Source organism: Penicillium verrucosum (genome assembly GCF_028828655.1).
Source record: "Penicillium verrucosum strain IBT 35672 chromosome Unknown utg000001l_segment0_segment0, whole genome shotgun sequence".
In the NCBI taxonomy this organism is placed as follows: Eukaryota; Fungi; Ascomycota; class Eurotiomycetes; order Eurotiales; family Aspergillaceae; genus Penicillium; species Penicillium verrucosum.
This window is the reverse complement of record NW_026643210.1, coordinates 8747174-8759595: the sequence shown is the minus strand read 5'-3', so window position 1 is coordinate 8759595 and position 12422 is coordinate 8747174. Positions and strand designations below refer to the sequence as shown.

Here is a 12422-nt window from a genome sequence, read left to right as displayed (position 1 = left end):
GATATACCTTGCAAATTACCCAGTATATACTTAGAGAGCCTGCACCGAGATGCGTCTCTGGGTACCGCCACCACCCAACCCAGCACCACTACTCTCACGTAGATGATTGCGGTGCATCTGACCTTCCTCCTCCATATCCTCAACATCAATACTAAACCGTCTAGGCTTAGACCAAACACCAAATTGATCACCGCCATTAGCCTCTCCAACATTCTTAATCTGCTCAGACTGCACACCAAAGCGATCCGCAACCGACTGGAACAGCTCCGCATGCGCCGAAGCCCGACGCGAAGTCTGACCCGATCCCAAACGAGCCTGGGAACGACGCAGCAGCTCCATATGCTGCAACGCGGTATCAGCCGCATTGGCATGGCCCTGCGCCCCGGAGTCACCGAGCAGATCGTACAGCACTCCTTCGTGCAGAGTCGCCGCGGACTGGTGGTTCTCAGATGCTGTGAACAGCGCCGAGAGAAGCTTGGTCATGTCCAGTGTGACTGGGTCACAGCTGCCCCATACCTGGCGCAGGTTGTAGCAGATGGCGCGGCAGAGCTGGATGGCGGAGTCGACATCGCCGCGGCAGAAGCGGGTTTCCACTAGTCGTCGGCCGATCCAGACGACTACGTCTGGTGTCCAGGTGCGCTGGACAATTCGGGAGGTCCAGAGTTGGGTGAGGATTTCTTCGAGATTGTCGAACATCTCGTACTGGCCCAGAAGGGTGATGACGTCGTTGAGGTGGTTGAAGGGTAGGTCGACCATCTCGATACCCATGGACTTCGAGGTTGTCATGACGTCTTCCAGGAGAAGCTTGGACTTGATGGACATGTCTTTGTAGGTCTTTTCGTCGGTGCACTTGGTTGCTTTGTGGCCGCTCAGGTACAGACAGAGCCGGGTGGCGGTATTGATGCTCTCCTGGCTGTTCAGACCGTCGGTCAGATGCAGGAAGGAGTGCAAAACGCCTGTTAGGATGGTAGCTTCCTGGAAGCGGGTGGAGTTGCACAAGTCACGGACGAGGTTGGTGGTCGTTGTGAAGATGTTCATGTTGTAGTTTTCTCCGTGGACCTCACGCAGACAGATCTGGTAGAACTGCTGCACGACTTCCTTGTCGGCGACCTTGGTGGCGGACAGGTTGGAGCAGAAGTACTCATACAGCTTGTCTTTGGTGTCGTTGGCAGGGCGAACTCGCTTCTGGTTAATCTGGAGATTGTATAGCTGGTGACCAGCGATCAGAGTGGGAACGAAGTCGTGACCAGAGAGGCTCTTGGAGAAGGCCCGAGAATTCCTCATCTCACGACTCATCTCGCTCATGATCTGGTCGTAGCTCGCTCGTCTGCCGAAGACTTCCTCGAAGGCAGCGACGAACACGGCATCGTGACGATCCCGAAGATCCACGGAGGAAGCTTCGGAGTTGTAAACCACGCGTTGGCGGAGTTCGTCGAGGAGGTTGTTGCCACCCTCGATGAAATCGCACTCGAGGTAGATACTTGCGATCCGACGGGCCCAGTCAGCCATTGTATCAGTGTCACCGTCGGCATGTAAAACATCGGTGGAATAGGCGTGGATAATGGCATTGCCCTGCTGAACAGAAGAAGAGGTTCCCTGTCGCGAATGGGCGAGGGCAAGTTCACGGAGCCACGAGAGAGTCGTGGTGGAGAAGTAGCCCTGGTTTTTCTTGGCCAGCTGGAACTCTTCGGTATAGAGAGAACGGGCTTCAACAGTCGAATCATGCTTGCGCACGAACAGCTGTGCCAACTTGTGTTTGAGGGTGATAGGCAGCGGTGTAGTCATCTGGTCGAGACCCTTCGAGGACTGAGAAGGAGCCACCCAATCGCTGGTTTCCAGAGGCAACTTGTACAGCGAGATGGCCTGGTCAACGTGTGCATCGCTGGACTCACACAGCTCGGCAAAGAGCAAGGTAGCATTGAGCGTCTTCTCACTTGTTGCGCCGTGCACGTGGCGACAGGTCATGACATACTCAGACGCAACCCGGTACCGCTCGGAGAAGTCAGAGCTCTTGTGAGTAGTGAGAATAGCCATGTAGCCCAGGTAAGTCTTCTCCAGCATCTTGTCCACCAGATCATGATCATAGGCCTCCACCTTGTTGTCTTCAACAACCAGGGTCGGCCAGAGATACCGGTAAACATTCAAAGCAGAATCCCACTGTCCCTCCTTCTCGTAGAGCTTGATGAGGGAAATTGCAGCGTCCATGCCCTCTGGGGCAATTGCGTTCGTGCGGGAAGTAGCCTTGAAGATACGCTGGTAGATGCTCTTAGCCTCAGTGTTCATCTCCAGACGAGTTGCCAAAGCAGCCTCAAGATACATGTTCTCGATGGTGTGCTCGTGGGTCTCTCCGAGACGACCGGCCAAGAAGTTGCTCATGGTATGGAGCAAATTCAACGCCTTGGTGAACTGGTAGGTAGTCTCGTGGAACTCGACAACAGCCTTGGCAACGGCAAGCACCGACGGCACAGGGGCTTTGTCGGAGGCGACCAAAGAACCAAAGGCGTTCTCATAAACAGTTGTAGCCTGTTCCAGATGCAGCCTGCGGAAGTGACAATAAGCCAACACCAAAGCCAGGTCTGCCGCGGGAGGTGCCAGCTCGTGCGAGAACTTCTGGTGAGATTTAGCCTGTTCGACGGTGGGCCAGATATGCTGCAGAACCGCCATCGAGCATTCGCTGGCTTGGATCCACTCTGCCTCACGCACGTAAATACTGGCAAGGTTGTGGCACAAGACCAGGGTGGTGACAGTCATGTTATCAGGACTGGCCGAGATAACATCCAGCAGCTCGATCAGCAGCTTGCGGTCCCGAGAAGACAGAGAGGATGCATCCTGAATAGAGACTGCATTTGCCATGCTCTGGGCAATTGAGAGCGCTAGAGCGGTTGACTCCTCCGAGTACTCTTGGTGAGTCTCCTTGTAGTAGCGCCACATGAGAATTGACAAGGAGCGATCGAGATTGTACATAAGCATCTCCCGAGTCTCGGCGCGGAGAAGGTGTACGCGCTGCATCATTTCCTCGGAGTGAATACCAGTGACCTCAAGATCTGCAACTAGTTCACGGATGATGACCTCAGATTCATCACTTCGGCCCTGACGGCGGAGGAACTGGTAATACACAAGGGCGACATTGGACTTCTTGTCCATCATATCAACCGAGTCAATATCGCGCGAGTTGAGACCAGCCCACAGGCTTGAAAGGACAGCCTGGGCATGAGCCAAATCACCCTGATCCTCGTACAACTTAGCCATGTGCAGAGTGTAGGCGATTCGGCGGTCGTCGGTGACCTCCATGGTGCGCACCATATTGTCATACTTGGTTCTGGCAATATCGCGGCTCATCTCGTCGCTTCCAGTTGTCGAGAAGTGACTGGTCAAGAAGTCGGCAGTATCGGATGACTGGCGCGAGTTGGTACCGTATTTCTGAAGAATCTGCTGGTAGAAGTGCTTCGAGATGAACAACGCGGATTGATTGTCGTTGCGAGACTTGTACATGCTGACGATCATTCCAAGGTACTTGAGGCGTTGGTTGAATTCCACCCCGGTGATCTCGGAGTCGGTCAAGATCAAGTACTTCATGATGTCTTCCTGCTGAGAGGTGATCGTGCCTCGATCGGAGAATGACTGTATCATCATCTCGGAGCATGTGAGGGTAATCTGGTGCGACTGGCCGAGAAGCTCCTGGCTGAGCTTCCACGCCTCGTAGCAGGTCTCATCAGCGTGGCTAGCATGAGCCAACTTGGACACGCGTGCGCTGAGTACCAAGCTTTCTAGCAGAGCGATGGACTTCTCACCAAGGACCAATCGGCGAATATCACTCGCAAGTCTGTAGAGCTCCACGACACTAGACCGAGTGAACTGGGACTCACGGCAAGTCAATTCGAGGCGCGCGAAAAGAACGGTGGCAGGCATGAGCTTCTTGAAGCTTGAATTGAATTGGAACTCTTCGTCATCGTTGACCAGGGGCGAAGAGAGAAGGTGTGACAACCAGTAGCGTGCGGTGTATTCCAAGGCAACATACTTGTCGAACAGGTGGTTGCGCTCCTCGATGCCTAGCTTGTCCATCGAAACATCAACCTCCTCACGCACACCTAACTGCACGCAGGAAAGACACCTGGTGAGCAAGTCGTAGTGTGCATCCTTGAGGCTGAGCTGAGACTGTCCACCGGATGATTTGGCCTGGTTGATGATGTGGTCGCGAATGCAGGTATGAGCGAAAGAGACCACGCCATCACGGGTCATGATCAGCGGGCTCAGAGCATTCAAGGCGTCGTAGCTACTACTGGGTTTATTGGATGAGTAGCTGGGGCCCTTTGTGTCCACATTCAGCAAATGCTCAATCTCTTCGACCAGTAGTGGTCTCTCTGCTGCTGCGAGCCAGGAAACAATATTGACAGTACCCTGCTGGCTAAAGTCGAGGGTATCGAAGTGGAAGTCGATAAGTTCTGACATCGACTGGGGCAAAGCCTGAATGGACGCAACAGCCTGACTCAAGGTCTTTTGCTGTTTAGCATGTGCAACTGCCATTTCAGCCCAACTGAAAGAGCCCTGAGAGCGGGCCACAATGGCAGACACAGCGGCTTGAAGCTGGTTGCCCTTGTGGGTGTCAAAGTTGGCGGTAGATGCAAGCATCTTGTTGACATACGCCACAAGGTCTGTCTTTGTCTGTGAGGTCTGCAGGGTAAACTGCTGAACGCCCTTGGAGCTGGTCTTCAAGCTCAGGGGCCGGGTGAAAGCGATCATCTTAGATCCAGCATTCTGCTCGGAGAGAATCTCCGCGAAGCGATTGAGGCAGGCAATGGCATTGGTATGGCCGCCCCTGATCTGGTCGATGCCGTCAACCACAAACATGTACTGGATGTTCGTAGCAAGACCAGCACGAACACCTCTCCAAAGGCTTGCTTCAACTTCGTCATCTCCAGCACCGTCGATCGCTCCTTGGGCGGCACTGGCGACTTCAACCAGGATAGCCTCCTGGGTCTGCTTGTCACTGACAGAGTGGTCCAACATTTGGTGAAGGACGCCCTTCAAAATACGGAGAGGCAAAGTAGCGACAGGAATATCAGCACCTTTACTAGGTTAGCTCGCAATTCAGCAAATATAAAAATAGGCAAACTCACGGATGGTGTACGGGATAACATTCCAGCTATCGTGTTCAGACGACTCCTGTAGTCTTTCGACTGTCCATTGAGCTAGTGCACTCTTTCCCGAGCCAGGGCCACCAGAAATCAGCATCATGGGGGAGCTCGCGAGACTGAAATCGTATAGCGTGTTGTTGAACCACTCAAACGACCCCTCAGCAAGCGAATGGGCGCGAGAGTCGAGGATAAACTGGAGAGGGCGGTCCTGCACTCCCAGGAATTGACGCAAGCTACCCAGCTCAGGTGAGGAGTAAATCAGGGCGCTGTCCTGAACGAGCTTCGCAGTGTGAGCATCGACAACACAATTCCAGTGGGTAGAAAAGCGCTTGGCGTAAGTGACAAAAGCGGCATCAACATTGCGTCCGATAATTTGATCGGACTCTTTGCTCTTGAATCCCTCAACACAGCTCATGGCCGTGCTGCTGACCATCTCAAGCAAATCTGCGAAGACCGCGGCAACATATGGCTGGAGTTCAGGAGAGGATTTGTACGCGGTCTCGTACTGCAGAAGCAAGTAGATACCGACGGCGACCCGGCCATATCGGCCAAAGACACTCTCAAAGACATCTGTGTTGTCCATGTCAGACTATACAACTAGTTAGTATTCATATCCAAAAACTTTCACGAGCCACTTTAACTCACCTCCAAGAGGAGGATGGAGAATCCCCAGATGAGCGTTGCCGCCTCATTGGCAGCAGGCGCGAAGACTCCAACGGACTCCCGAAGAGCGTCGACAGCATATGCCAGTCTAGACGCCCATCTGAGGCTGCAGTCAAGTCTGCTACCATCATGGGGCATCCAGCGGAGACGTTCAGATGCAACAGCATCAAAGAAAGCATCAACGTTAGGGCTGCGCTTGCTGATCTGACTGGCAGACAGGCCCAGCTGAGTCTTGCACTTCTGGGACACGGCCTGAACCTTCTCCTGGAGGAGAGTGACCTTGTAGCCACTGCCACTCAGCTGTCTGGCAATGCGCTTCGAGGTCATTTCATTTCCGGTGCTACTCTTGGTACCGGAGCTAGCTTGGGTGGTTCCATTGTTGAAGCCGTCAGTGCTAGAGGTACCATAGACACCACCCTGGCGAGTTCCTGCTCCACCAACAATGCCTTGGTTGACTCCGCTGTTGTCATTGCCGGATAGGCCATAGCTATTGTCTTGTTGAAGTCCCAGAATACCTCCGCCGGCGATGCCTGTTTGGTTTGATCCAGTGGCGCCGTTATTGAACAGAGCGCTGTTTGTCTGGCCCGTGGTGGTAGAACGTAGGCCACTTGTTTGGTTGGATCCACTGGTGGTAGAATACCCTGTGCTTGTCGGGGTCTTAGGAGTGAAGCCTCGATCGGACACCACACGGGCATAAGAAACACCTCCCCTGTTCGCCTGGTTTGAGGCGGTCAATCCTTGTCCACTTCCACCATGGCCATGTTCTCCTGCGGTGGAAGCAACCTGATCATTTGATCTTGTGAAAGTAAGATCTTGGGCCCTGGCTGCGTCGTTCCCAGAGACGGAATGTGCCTTGCTCCGCTTTCTGGTGGTAGGGGTCTGGCTGGTGGCTCCTTTACTCGTACCATAGCCGGCAGCGGCGGCAGCGGCGGCAGCAGCTTCACCTGCCCCGGCTTTCTGGGAAGGCTGAGAGCCCTGCTTGTCAAGTTGCTTTCTGTCGATATGGTATTTTCCAACGTCTTGACCGGCAGATTTCTTGGAGAGGTCCTTGCCGGTGGCCCCCTCGCTGAAGACCTCCGGACTGATGTTCTCATAGTCGTGGATCTCTTTTTCAAGAGCTTCCTCGCTATAATCTCCTCCAGTGACGGCTTTTCCAGCATTTCCTTGGTTTGAGCTGGCCGTGTCGCCGCTTCCTACCCCCGCGAAGGCAACCTGAGGTTCATTGTCGGTTGCTTGGCTGGGTATTCCTTTGCTGCTGGTCCCTCTCTGAACAAGAGTTTCTGTGCCGGTCGAATTGTGGTAGTTCTTTTCTTGGAAAGTTCCCGGCATGGTGATGGGGCCCCTCCGGATGTCGTAATTGGGCTCAAGCTCTCCAGCTAAGACGCTGCCTTTGCGGTCATACTGTGTAGAGCCAGTGTCTTGATTCGCTTTAGTGCTGTCTTGCTGTTTCTGACTGGCTTGTGGCTTCTGGGTGGCTTGTGGCTTCTGGGTGGCTTGTGGCTTCTGGCTGCCCATATCTCGTTGCTCCACCTTCGTTTCATCAGTAGAGGTGCCGGTGTTGTCTTGGCCAATACCTCTGTTGATTTTCTTTCCAGTCTCCTGAACATTCTCCTTGTTGAGGTCGCCTTTGTTCATTCCAGCAACACTACTAGATGCTCCTCCGGCGACTCCCCCGACAGCAGCCCCTCCGGCAACTCCCCCGGCAACTCCTTGGCCAGTCGATTCTTTAGCGGGCTGGCCTTGGACAACTTCCTTGGCGCCATCGAAATTGCCTTTGCTGGCTTCATCGCGGGCGGATGAGCCTTTATCAAGGTTCTCATTCGCTTTCCCTCCCTGGCTGGTCGATTCTTGGGTGTTTTGCCCTTTAGTCACGATGTCTTTCGCGTCATTGTAATTGCCCTGGCTGACTTCATCGCGGATGGATGAGCTCTTCTCGAGGATCCCCTTAGCCTTGGAGAACATGTTGATGGGTGGTAAATTGAATATTAACAATAGATGTATTAACAGTAGGTGGATCGTAAAGATAAAAATTATTCGAATAGTCTCATTCAGTCGTGTGTTTAGCTTTCCAAAGTAGAAGATGAAATACAAAAAGGAAACCGATTCAGAATTGGGGCCCCGGGGGTACCTAAATAATATTAGGAACTATATTTCTCCTCATTGCATTGCATCATGGAGTAATTTCGGTGGTCTCTGAACTGGAGCAAGCACAAGTGAGCACATAGGGTAATGCTCGATATTCAGCTCAGCCATCCCCATGGTCTTTTTGCTTTGATTCTAAGGCTCGCAGCCCGATCCAAGAAAATAATGGGAAGCTCGATGTCATGGTACAACATAATATCAGAAGTCAATGATGCTCAACCAGAGATAGGGAGTGGGATAAGTGGATCGCCCAGCAGTTGGTGTCTACTCCAGGTTTTCACGCTTATATCCAATGTTCTTTTATTCTTCAGTTAATGTGATGGAGTATGATAGCCTGCAACCTTTGATTCTTTTGCATTTTCTGGTCCAACTATCACGTAGACCCTTCATTGGATTGTGCCCTGCAGTATCACAATATGTAAAAATCAATTCCAACCCGGTCAAAGAACTCGGAATTGAGTTCAATCGATGTCATTGCAATGTGTGGGGTAGAGACCAGGAGTTTGGGATAATCGAGTCCGATTAAACTCAATCGCCTCCTAGTCGATACGTTTCTCCACTGTCTGACGATTAGACATACCTGGATATCCGCTCATTGTGTCCCATCTTTAGCTCAGGTGGATGTGGAGGTCAGGATTGAAGTTGGCTACTGGCCAATATCCCCCCTTAGTCATCTTGTCGGGGCCCCCGATAACCTTAAATTCAGCCGTCGATCCGTGGACGTCTCGGCACTGGGACGTTCAATCATGTTTGTTAAACATACCTAACTAGGTATGTTCACAAAGTCATGATATCCGGAGGTCCCGGGATTGAATTGGTGAGGTCATGTTTCCTTGTCGTTCAGATTATTATCCACGACATCGGGAACTTCCGTCATTTATGTCATGACGTCGAGCTCATCTCTTACTTCTCAGTCTACATGGGCCTGTCCCTGTCATTAGTTAGGAGGTGCTAAGGTACAATGTGAACCAATACATCACGTGGGAGGTGATAAGAGGATTTGCGTGGATGTGTGTCTAGAAGATGGGTCGAAAGGGGCTTTTTTCCCCTTCGGTCCCATGAAATTCTTCTGTTATAGTTACATGGTAGGCACTACTCTTATACATGGAAAAGACGTCTTCCCCGACTTGCAGCCAGTTATCTCCCTCCGTCCCTTCGCTATAACATGGGAGGGGAAAAGAGTCACCTACGAGGACACCCAAAAAAGACATTGTAGTACATAGTATCAACATAAATATAACACCCCTGACATCATCTTAAGCCAAATAGATCAAGTTATTGTGATCCCCCGTCGTCAAAATAAGAGGCCGACTATTCTTGTGGGTAATATAAAAGAGACAAAGGCTCCATCTTCAACGTTCTCTTGAATCAAGCTAAAGCGGAAAGACTCGCCAATATCTATTCCCCGCACTCTCCATGACGCGGGGCCCCGTGATGCGACACAAAAGGTTGGGAAGATGAGGACTTGGACTATACTGGTGACCTCTGACGGGTGGGTTGGGGGGTGGGGCAAGCGGTTTGGAGTATACTTCAATTTACTGTCACTGCGGGAATCGTGCTCCATTGTTGTCGTTCGGAGGTCAATAGAACAAACCGCGTAACAAACCACATAGGGCTGAGTGGCATTCTACAACTCCAGTATCAGCCCTGCAGAGGCATACAACTGAATAAAAAGAGCAATCCCTATAGCTCTAGGCACTTTCTCAAGTAAAGATAACCCGAAAAGCATGGGAAAAGAGGCAGAGTCCATCTCTGGATCGGAAATGCAATTCATGAAACAGCCTATGAAATGAGTCGAAAAGTGACTCTGGAGTCTAGCTTGCGAGGACTGCCCGTAGACAACTCACATCCAGCCACAGCTTTCCATCCTCAGACCGCCATGGGTATTCATCCATTTCCGCGAATCAACCTCCCAAAAAAAACCCATTGCCAGCAAAAAAAAAATTCAAGTGAAGACGAAGAAGCGTGATATCATCCGTACAAGTACCAGCCGTATCTGGTGTGCTTTCGTTCGTTTGGGCCGTGGTCGTGCCGTGGTCATGCGAAGATTTTCATCGTAGAACTCGACTAGCCGATCGCGGCTCAGGTGGTTGTTTTAACGACTTGAATAATCTATTGGCCGGGGTTGGGGTTCATCTGCATTTCGCGACTGGTCAGCCTTTCTGTCCTTCATTTTCGAAATTCGTTGGTGTGTGGTCGTGGATATTTCGCGAAGTGTGCGTTGTGTTTGATTGTGCGTTGTGGGTGGGTGAGTCATTCGATATGTACCTTGCGCTTGCCACCGGTCATGGTAACGTTGACGAAACGGCGAGTGTAAAGAATACGCTTGTAGGCGCGACCCTTGGGGTTCTTCTTCTTCTCCTGGGGCTCGACCTGGATGCAAAATTGTCGTTAAAAAGACCGGTCGGGTGGATGGCCACTGCGAATCGTGTATCGAGTGGCGTTGGCTGGAAATCGAAGAGAACTCACCTTAGGAGTGGCAGCCTTGACCTTACCGGCACGGGCGAGAGAGCCGTGAACCTTACCCATGTTGGATGATTGACGTTGATGAACGGGAGATGGAAGTGGTTTGGTGATGAAGCGATTCTTGAATCTCGATTGGGAGTGCAAAATTGGGAGTGCGACCTGTGTGGGGCGGCTTAGCGAGTGCTTTCGGTCCGGATTAACTCAGCCCGTTTGGGGTCATGTGATGTGAGGTAAGTCGGTTAGGTAAGCCGGGGATAATGGGTCTTGGCAATGGTTTCTCCGAAGTGTATAGTTAGTGATATAGAACTTACCGAGTGTTACCGTAGTAGGAATTGGGTAGATAGAAAAGAAGGAAAATGGGGAGGGGGCAAGCAGTTGTTACATATTTATGTTCCCTACCGGACTTTATGGACTTTACGCAGCTCTTACTCTGGGACCTTCAAAGATTCGTCTATAGCAAATAGCCTTATGACTCAAAAGTCGGGGTCTCTTTTTGGTATCACGAGTATTGTACATGTTTCTCCCCCAGCGCTATGCAAGATTAGGTACCCCAAAATTCCACGGATGCAATAGATCCAATCCACCTTTTGGCATACATTTAGGCCCCCTTCGATTTCTCCTTGGCAGCAGCCTCTTCTCGTTCTCTCTTTCTTGCCAGATACCGCTCTTTGGCGCTGGACACATCTTTCTCGGTCTTGCGGTTGCGACTCTTTTCGGCAATCTCCTTTTGCTTTGCAGCCTCGGCCTCCTCCTCTTGTCGTGCGCGCTCCTCGTATTGGCTTGCGACCATGTCGGTCTGTCGAGCCCGTTGGGCACCACGGGCACCCTGGTAACCAGCACCGGCACCTGGTCGTACGGTAGTAGGCCGTGGGGCTCCTGCTTTCGCCGTAGATACTTGAGCTTTCGGTTTCGGTGCCACATTCAGTCCTGCAGACAACAACTGGCGCTTGTCAACAACTTGGCCCTCATCATTGACAACAACCCGAGCTCCATGAGCATTGAGGTCCTCCGCCTTCTGAGCGTCCGTCTTATCCTCTTTATCCTCCGTCTCCTCGATGATCTCGCCTGCTTTGATACGGCGGGCAGTCTCTTCTGCAGCCTTCACGACCTCCTCGTGCTGTGCCTCTTCTCGCGACAGAACGTCCCGGTAGAATCCAATCATGCCGGAGCCGCCACTCTTTTTGCGCCGTTCCTCTTCTTCCTTTTCGCGGCGTGCTTCCTCTTCCTCGGCCTTCCGTAGTTCCACTTGCTGCGCCTTGTAGGCAGAGGTGACAAATTTTTCCTTGTCCTCGAATTCATCACCTTCGGCTTCACGCTCCCTAGCTAGCTGGCGATCCTTAGCTCGCAGTTGATCCCGTTTCCGGATTTCCGCACTCTGTAGCAAGTTCTGCATGTACTTGGGTGTTTCGCTCTTGGTTTCCACTGAGGCCTTGGCGGGTTTGGCGTGGAGACTGTCGTATACTTCATCGTATGAGTAGATCAATGGGTCGAGTTCTTCGGCTGCCTTTGCTTGCATGTTGCTGCTATGCATTGACGCGAGATTGGTGTATTTCTGGGCAGGGGCGGCTGGCTTGTTCGACTTCGCCTGGTTCAATCCAAGATTCATTGCGCCTTGTTGCTCTTTTTCTCTTTCCTCATCTTCATCCTCATCATCTGCAAATAGCGAGTTTTTGCTGAGCGGTTTGGCTGTTGGTTTCGGACCACTCCCAAATTGGATTTTGCGCTTCGGCGGTGGCCCTGCGCTTGGCAGGGGTTTCTTTTTCGTGGCTGGCTCCTCTAACCCTCCAATCGTTGAGATTTCGATTGCACCATCTCCGGCTTGTTGGTCTTCATCTTCAGAGCCGTCGTCGAAGATGTTCTTTCTTTTCTGCCCGTTCCCCGGTTTCTTTGCCGCGAGACTTTTGTTCGCAAGGTTCAATCCGTAGGGGATATTTGGCGGCATGTTGGAACTCAGGTGTTCCAATGAGTTCCAGTGCTTTGTGTGCTCAGATTAATAGCAATGACGTTGGTGTGTTT

The 12422-nt window shown here is 51.9% G+C and overlaps 3 protein-coding genes across 3 annotated transcripts; all 3 read right to left on the bottom strand.

Annotated features, from left to right (window-relative positions):
• Positions 1-30: 30 nt before the first annotated feature.
• On the bottom strand, positions 31-7760 carry N7516_003139 (uncharacterized protein; the record flags this gene model as incomplete). Its single annotated transcript, XM_057215859.1, has 3 exons — positions 31-5066; positions 5118-5724; positions 5781-7760. 3 exons carry the CDS (start codon positions 7758-7760, stop codon positions 31-33), a joined length of 7623 nt encoding a protein of 2540 aa, XP_057077742.1.
• Positions 7761-9660: 1900 nt separating this feature from the next.
• On the bottom strand, positions 9661-10738 carry N7516_003138 (40S ribosomal protein eS30). Its single transcript, XM_057215858.1, has 4 exons — positions 10718-10738; positions 10410-10565; positions 10209-10313; positions 9661-10076 (listed from the first exon to the last, which is right to left on the bottom strand). Exons 2-4 carry the CDS (start codon positions 10467-10469, stop codon positions 10053-10055), a joined length of 189 nt encoding a protein of 62 aa, XP_057077741.1. The 5' UTR covers positions 10470-10565; positions 10718-10738; the 3' UTR covers positions 9661-10052.
• A 266-nt stretch (positions 10739-11004) lies between these two features.
• On the bottom strand, positions 11005-12348 carry N7516_003137 (splicing regulator NSRP1-like domain-containing protein; the record flags this gene model as incomplete). Its single annotated transcript, XM_057215857.1, has 1 exon — positions 11005-12348. The coding sequence occupies one exon, from the start codon at positions 12346-12348 to the stop codon at positions 11005-11007; it is 1344 nt and encodes a 447-aa protein (XP_057077740.1).
• Positions 12349-12422: the final 74 nt, after the last annotated feature.

Excerpts from the sequence above, each read along its gene's own strand:
- N7516_003138 (XM_057215858.1), bottom strand. The coding sequence starts at position 10,469 with ATGGGTAAGGTTCACGGCTCTCTCGCCCGTGCCGGTAAGGTCAAGGCT. Across the intron at positions 10,314-10,409 it reads TCAAGGCTGCCACTCCTAAG|GTCGAGCCCCAGGAGAAGAA; the intron begins GTGAGTTCTCTT and ends TTTTGCATCCAG. Across the intron at positions 10,077-10,208 it reads TGACCGGTGGCAAGCGCAAG|ATGAACCCCAACCCCGGCCA; the intron begins GTACATATCGAA and ends CGCGAAATGCAG.